The sequence below is a fragment of the Arachis hypogaea genome, chromosome 12 (genome assembly GCF_003086295.3).
Source record: "Arachis hypogaea cultivar Tifrunner chromosome 12, arahy.Tifrunner.gnm2.J5K5, whole genome shotgun sequence".
In the NCBI taxonomy this organism is placed as follows: Eukaryota; Viridiplantae; Streptophyta; class Magnoliopsida; order Fabales; family Fabaceae; genus Arachis; species Arachis hypogaea.
The window spans coordinates 13,044,207-13,052,031 of record NC_092047.1 but is presented as its reverse complement, the minus strand read 5'-3'; the positions used below and the strand labels follow the sequence as shown (position 1 = coordinate 13,052,031).

Genomic DNA, 7,825 nt, shown 5'->3' with positions numbered 1-7,825 from the left:
TATAGGTGTACAGTATAGATGAATGAGATTTTACTTTCCCAATTGTAGCACTTAATTACTTTGATAGGAAATCCTAGACATCCTGTATGTATATGTAGTTATGGTAATTGTTATCTTAAAAAATTATGATTATTGACTTTTCTTTCCTCCATCAATGATTGAGATGTATCATGTACTATACTTTAAAGAGTAAATAGCCAAATTGGTTCCCGAAAGATAGCCCATTCTTCAAACGAGTCCCCGTAAGAAAAAGATAATAAAATTTGTCCCCGAAAAATTTAAAATTGGTAAAGTTAGTCCTTCCGTCAGTTGGATGATGACGTGTCACGTTAAGTGCCACGTGGCACATGATGACGTGGAGGGCTAATGCCACGTGTCACAATATGATTGGTTGACATGTCAGATCGGTGACACGTGGCATGCCACGTGTTAGGTCAGTGACACGTGGCATGCCACGTGGCACTTGACATGTAAAAAAGTTATTTATAATCAAAATAGTCCTTGAAAGTTCAGATGTAAGTCATTTTCATCCCTAAAATTTTAAAAATTAATCAAATTAGTCCTTATATAATTTTTTTTTTATTTTTTCTTGATAATATTAAATTTAAAATATTTTTTGATACTACTAATTTTAATAGAAATGTAATTGACAATCAAAAAATTAGTAATTGTATCTTTTCTTCTTAAAAATTTGTTCAATAAAATTATCTCTCTCCTCTAATTCTTGTCAAAATCTCTCTTATTCTTTTCTATTCTAAAACCTTTTTTTTACATTATTACATTTTGCTGGAATATATATATAACCTAAACAAAGTTATATGCTCAAAATCAAAATTTATGTATGTTAATCTAAATAAAAGTAATAACGTAATGAAAAAAAAGATGTATAAATTTTTATTAAATTTGTTTAGGTTAACATACATAAATTTTTATTTTGAGCATATAACTTTATTTAGAGTAACAAATACATACATTTCAATTTTGAGTATATATATATATATATATTCCAGCAAAATGTAATAATGTAAGAAAAAAGTTTTAAAATAGAAAAGAATAAGAGAGATTTTGACAAGAATTAGAGGAGAGAGATAATTTTATTGAACAAATTTTTAAGAAGAAAAGATACAATTACTAATTTTTTATTGTCAATTACATTTCTATTAAAATTAGTAGTATCAAAAAATATTTTAAATTTAATATTATCAAGAAAAAATAAAAAAATTATATAAGGACTAATTTGATTAATTTTTAAAATTTTAGGGATGAAAATGACTTACGTCTGAACTTTCAAGGACTATTTTGATTATAAATAACTTTTTTACAAGTCAAGTGCCACGTGGCATGCCACGTGTTACTGACCTGACACGTGACATGCCACGTGTCACCGATCTGACATGTCAACCAATCATATTGTGACACGTGGCATTAGCCCTCCACGTCATCATATGCCACGTGGCACTTAACGTGACACGTCATCATCCAACTGACGGAAGGACTAACTTTACCAATTTTAAATTTTTCGGGGACAAATTTTATTATCTTTTTCTTACGGGGACTCGTTTGAAGAATGGGCTATCTTTCGGGGACCAATTTGGCTATTTACTCATACTTTAAACAAGCTAAATCCAATATGGTTAATGCGTTATCTGGTCCCAGTATGCATAATTGCATATCCAAAACATGTTAATGGTTAAATATTCAAAAAAAAGTAGAAAATTTGTAACCTTGATACAGTACATTAAAATTTAAACTTCTTATTTCTCCTATTGAAACTATCTCCTTTTTAACACCCTTTATTTCTATTTTCTCTTCCTTTATTTACTAAAACCACAATCTCAATATATCTATATTGTGTAATCCTTCTTTTCATTTATTCATGGTTTTATTACATACAACGAGAGTTGTCTTGCCATGGAATTGCTCAATTGCAACATGGAGAAGAAGTCGAAAAGATCAGACTCAAAAAGTGATTCACCTCATTCTCTTCGAATCCTCAATGTAAGCTGAATGTCTCTGAGAAAGAAGCTTAATGAGGGGATTCTCTACATCATCATCAGCCTTACTCTTATCTCGTTGAACCGTAATCTTGTCGTCAATGGTGACAACCACCACTTGCTCCTTGCGCGTGGAGAGCTCGTTCGCAACAACAGCATGCATATTGTACTTCTCGAGAGCACCCCGCGCCTTATTTAGAAGAATGTTTGAATCTGTCTCTAACTGTTACCCAGGGAGGAAAGGTAAGTCTATTACAATATTACTCCAAAAAATTATAAAGACTAAATATCCAACCCATCAATACCTTGAAAGATATGCAAAAAGCAAGGGGTGCCCAATCTTTCCTAAGCACTGATAGCATCTTTGGCACAGGAACAAGTTTCACATCCAAGATGTGAGATCCAGATTGAATTTTATGTTCTACCTGCATAGGATAAATATATAGCAAGTAGATATTACCAAGTCAAATATATTTTATGAATTTGAGGTGTTTTAATTTCAAGATCCTAGCTTTGCAGAGCAATTTTCACAATGATCATCAATCTCAAAATAACCCTTAAATAGTTCCGATGATTCAATAAATGTTTTTCTGCTTATACTTTTCAGTTTTCACCATCTAAGCAGGACAAATTAAGTTATGCAGTGTTATCTGTATGCTAATTCTCTAAATAATAACTAACTCTAGCGCAGATGTTGAAATTGACATGGTTAATATTCTTGTATCTTAGCATATTACAAAATGATTCAAGCCAAAATTGAAGTTAATAAGGCATGAAACTTTCATGGAAAGAAGAACCAACATATCAATTTTATACCATGTCCTTCCAAGGAACATAAAAGTCAGATACCGCAGCAGCAAGATAGAACATTGCACGTGGGCCAATATCCTTCATTGGCTTTGAAATTATTTGCAGCATCTACAAAATAAAAAACATATTGATCAATGATCAATTTGTGCCAAGATATATAATTATTAAGCACTTAAAGTTAAGCTACAAAATAACAAGTGGCTCTAGCAATCTGATGAACCCATGGAAATGAAAAATGAAAAATAAAAAATAAACAAATTATTGCTGGCAAACACCAAGACAGGAAGAAACTATATACACCATGTAACAGATTTTGCTGCATTTTTACATGAAATTAATACAAAGAAATTACAGTGATGGGGTGAAGCTAACCTGAAGATACTCAAATATAGTGCTGAAAGGAAGCTTTAACAGGAGACCACTATCCACTGCCTGCAATAGTATGATATCATAGTAAGGCTATACTTATTAACAAAGACAAAATGGAATTAGATGAAAAAAAAAGACGATGAAATGACAAAATCTTAGCTACAGATCATACAGCATGATGATCCACGATAGCGGTCTTCACTGCTTTAGAATAAGCCTCACAGACTGAAGTATATAACAGCATTCAGCAAAATGCAGAAAACCCATATGTTTGAATAGAACAGCAAAATAAGAAGAAATGAAGTGGGCATGCAAAATAACATCATTACAAAATATCCAATTAAGTATCATTTTGAGTGGTCTTCATCTAAGGACAAGATTAAAAAGCAAAGAAAATTGAATTATATGATGAAATTATATATATGATGGAATTTTGTCAGCCTTTAGTGAATCAAGATAAAAATTAAGAATCTTCTAGAGGAAGAGGGAAAAAAAACATCTTACAAGCCACTTAACATCATTGTTTCATACAACTAACGACCTACTGATCAAGTCTTTCATTTCAGTTTATCACAATTTTTGGTGCAAATTCTAATGTGAAGCATTGCTAGTAGAGTTATTGGTATCATTTTATTTATATTCTTTTCCTTCCCTTTTTTAATTGTACAAGAAGAGGATGAAGCAGAAACCAAAGACCTTGAATGTTTAATCCTTCGGTGGCCTCAAAGCATTCAAGTAAGGGATCATCAGGAAGGGATCTACAGAATGGCTGAAAACTTCCTCTGAAGAGTTACAGGTAAGTAAGCAACAACACACAAAAGACAAACATAAAAGAAGGATACACAGAAAAATTCACCTCCGGTACAAGAAGATCACAGCATATCCCGCCTTCAGAAAATACCTACACTCAACATAACCAGCAACATAGTATTCATTCCCCTCCAAGAGATCACCAAACAAATATCGAAGAAAAAGTTTCATTGACAAGAACAAGAACAAGAGCAAGTGCAAGAACAAATACTCAGTGGATGTGGCTCCCCTATGACCTGAACTAAAGTTGTCAACATAGCGAACGCACCGCTGCTCCAATGGAGCAGTGGTGCCACCAGAAGTCACACAAACAATTCTCTTACCTATCCCATTTTCTGTGAAGGCAACAACAACAACAACAAAAATCCACCACACATTATGCAGGGCAAGCATAAAAAAAACACAAAAGGAGAAATGCCAATAAAAGAAAGCATAATTTTTAATGGTCTAGAACACAATACAATAGGATACAAAAGAGTGTCACTGTCACAATCACTTGCCTGAAGATAAAGAATTCAGCTGAATGAAGTGATTCAATTTCTGAATGATGTCATTCCTATTCTGGAGAGGTGGAGCAGAATCAAAGAACGCTTTGACTTGTGAATCAAGGGTTTGCTCAGTATCTTGGGATCCATTTGGTGCATCCATCTGAAACAATTACACCCACAATGTCATTTATCATTCAAACCCATTGAGATAAAGCAGAAGGAATTGGAAAATAAAATATATAACAAAAAAAAATCAATTTTTTCAGGTGCTCAGGATAGCATATCTCACCTTGAAGGAAAGACTTTCAGATTAATTAGTTAGTTAGGGAGAAGAATCAGAACTTACTGTTGTATGTTTATGGAGCGATTGGGTTCAAGTTTTATATAATCCAAAATTTCAGGAAGAAATAGTTTTGATTAATAGCCGCCAATTGGCCCATGAAGATTAAGATTAATTAACGCGGTGTTTGGAAAGCAAAGGAATTAGATTCTCTCGAGAAATCCGAACCCGACCCTAAATTATGATGGGTCCATTTCCTAGACCCATACCCGACCCCTCACCCGATAATATCCAATCAGTTCGGGCCAATTTTAAACCGGGTCTTAACAATAAATTGAACCAGAAATTGAAAGATGAATAGATGATGAACGCAGCAGTCAGCACATGGATAAAACATTAAACAACACTGTAAAAAAATTAAAAATAAAAATCCCTCAACTTAATGAAAATGATTCAGTGATATCAACTATCATTCTTACCAAAAAATCAAAGCAAAAATCTTGCTCAAGGGCATGCAGATTGGAGACCGTTACCACATTTTACACTCTCGTAACATACTTCACGCGCTCTGTTCTGCTGTTGGAAGAGCAAGTATGCTTTATTACCAGCCTCCTGCCTTCCCCAAGTAGAACCACACTGTTGATTCAACACCTGCTCTTGAGAAACCTAAACACAAGGGAAAAAGATTATTAGATTCAAGTTTTTCAGAAATGCCTTCTTCCAAAGACGGTTTTGTTACCTGAGGAGCGTGGTTACAGAACGAGCGGCATACGGTGGTGTGGAGGTTCTTCGCTGCTGCTGCGGTGGCGCGTGTAGAGTTAAGAAACCGTCTGTTGCCCTGAGACACGTGATGGTGATGATGATGAAGATGAAGTACCAAGTGCAGGTGGCTTGCTCTGGGATCCGGCTGGTGGGGAAGTCCTTATTTGCTCTCTTCGGACCGGATCGGGTGACCCAAACATTTACCTTGGTCTGATCGAAATAATAAACTGGATAAGCTCTTTAGGTTTCAGGTCTGACCCGATCTCAATAAATTCGGGTCAATTTTTGACCCAATGTGATCGGGTCCGAACCAGTTTTTTCAAGCAGGCCGGATTTTGTGAAGTCCTAATTAGTTAAAAAATGTTTTATTATTAAAAATTAGTTACTAAATTAATTATTATATTTTATATATTTATGTATATTAATATATATTTCTAAATTAAATAACTAATTGTTAAAATAATTAAATCTATTATAATAAATAATTAAATTATTATATTAGTATAATAAAAAAATTATAAAATATTAGTCATTGTTGAAGTTTTCGCTTTTGATTTCTTGCTTTGTTCCACTTTAGTTGTTGAAATCTAGCCTTGATTTTGACTAACTAAACTACTAATTAATTAGCCGGATTGTTAGATTTAGATGTCGGATGTTAGATACATTATACATACACCCATTCAAGTTCCTGATCTCCAAACACGCTTCCAACATTAATTATTTATCAATAGCTTTGATTTTATGTATGGATCAAAACAAAAATAGTGTTTGAAATGTTATGTGTATATAAAAAAGGTTTAATTACTCTATTCGTCTCTATAGTTTCGCAAAATTTTTAATTAGGTCTCTATATTTTCTTCTTTTTAATTGAGTCTTTGCACCAAATTTATTTTTAATTGGATCCCTACACTTTTTTTTCTTTTATTTAGGTCCCTATACCAATTTTTTTTAGTTAGGTCCCTATAAAATTAAGCCAATTACTAATAAAAGGGACTTAATTAAAAAAAATAGTGCAAGAACTCAATTAAAAAGAAAAAAAGTATAAGGACATAATTGAAAATTTTACGAAACTATAAGAACCAATAAAGTAATTAAACCTATAAAAAATCAATCATTATATATTTGTGAAGTAAATTATTAAAATATATTTGTGAAATAAATTATTAAAATAGTATTTAAAATTTTATATCGTTAACAAAAAAACTTTAAAATATACTAATGATAAATAAATTTTTAAAAAATTTAAAAACGTAATAAAAAAAATTAAATATTAAATATAAAAATCTTAAAAAGACTTTAAATATCAGATTTTGAAATAAATTTTTGTAATTATTACTTAAAAAATAAGATATATTTTTTTTAAAATTTAATAATTTGTGTCAAGTAATTTTTTAATTATTGTGAATGATCACATATTTTTAAAAAATAAAAAAATTAAAGATCAAATTTTGTCTGAATTTTTTTGTTAATTTTTTAAATATTTATTCAAATATTATCACAAAAATTTAGATTAAATGAATAAGTCGTTTGTTAAATACAAAAAAAAAAAATTTGTCACTTAAAAAATTATATTTATTAATTATTTTTATTACATTCTAAAATTATTTATGAGTTGTTGTGTCAGTAGCTAAATTTTTCAAGTAATAAATTAATAGTTTTTTTCTATATTTATGTGTAAATATATATTATTTAATTTATTTTAATATATATTTTATATTTAGATATATACTTTATATAAATAATTGATTTGATAATTGATTTTTTTATATAGCCTAACATAATTATTATATATAACATGAAAAAGTATTATGTTTGTTCATAATATTAGAATAAGTGGAAAACTTATATCTAACATTTGTAACATCTTACTTTCCATCATAGTTAATTTATAACTTTTGGTTAAAAACTTAAAATTCTAATTTTCTTTCCTCTTTTGTCTCTATTTTTTTTTTCACCAACAAGATAACACCTAAAAAAAAACCACCATAAAACTAGGATATATCGAAAGAAAATATGAATTGAGACCAAAATATATAAATATAGCTAAAATAAAATATTAAGGATATAAATAGAACAATCAAAATATTAAGAATAAATTTAAATTTATTTTAAACATTAAAAAATATATTTTTTCATATAACTATATATATATATATATATATATATATATATATATATATATATATAAAAGTCTTCTACACAAATATTCTTTTATTATAGATACCATCTTAACATGAGTATTTTTTTAATAATTAATGTATATTTTCCTTTTTTAATTAAAAATAATTTAGATGTATAATTAATTAATAATA

At 29.9% G+C, this 7,825-nt stretch overlaps 1 protein-coding gene across 3 annotated transcripts; it reads right to left on the bottom strand.

The window, feature by feature from the left end:
• Positions 1 to 1,849: 1,849 nt before the first annotated feature.
• LOC112726903 (phosphopantothenate--cysteine ligase 2) lies at positions 1,850 to 5,725 on the bottom strand. Of its 3 annotated transcripts, XM_072208859.1 has the most exons (11): positions 5,491 to 5,725; positions 5,231 to 5,417; positions 4,484 to 4,631; positions 4,195 to 4,318; positions 4,030 to 4,074; positions 3,870 to 3,955; positions 3,346 to 3,398; positions 3,177 to 3,236; positions 2,811 to 2,912; positions 2,300 to 2,419; positions 1,850 to 2,217 (listed from the first exon to the last, which is right to left on the bottom strand). In XM_072208859.1, the coding sequence occupies exons 3-11, from the start codon at positions 4,629 to 4,631 to the stop codon at positions 1,972 to 1,974; spliced, it is 984 nt and encodes a 327-aa protein (XP_072064960.1). In that variant the 5' UTR covers positions 5,231 to 5,417; positions 5,491 to 5,725; the 3' UTR covers positions 1,850 to 1,971. The 3 variants fall into 3 exon arrangements, with proteins under 3 accessions (XP_072064960.1, XP_025632245.1, XP_072064959.1); XM_025776460.3 differs by lacking the exons at positions 5,231 to 5,417; positions 5,491 to 5,725 and adding an exon at positions 4,761 to 4,991; XM_072208858.1 differs by lacking the exons at positions 5,231 to 5,417; positions 5,491 to 5,725 and adding an exon at positions 4,818 to 4,962.
• Between the last annotated feature and the right edge of the window lie 2,100 nt (positions 5,726 to 7,825).

Coding starts and splice junctions, on each gene's coding strand:
- LOC112726903 (XM_072208859.1), bottom strand. CDS start 4,631: ATGGATGCACCAAATGGATCCCAAGATACTGAGCAAACCCTTGATTCA. Junction 4,319..4,483: donor GCTGAATTCTTTATCTTCAG/GCAAGTGATTGT, acceptor TTGCCTTCACAG/AAAATGGGATAGGTAAGAGA. Junction 2,218..2,299: donor CTTTTTGCATATCTTTCAAG/GTATTGATGGGT, acceptor CCTGGGTAACAG/TTAGAGACAGATTCAAACAT.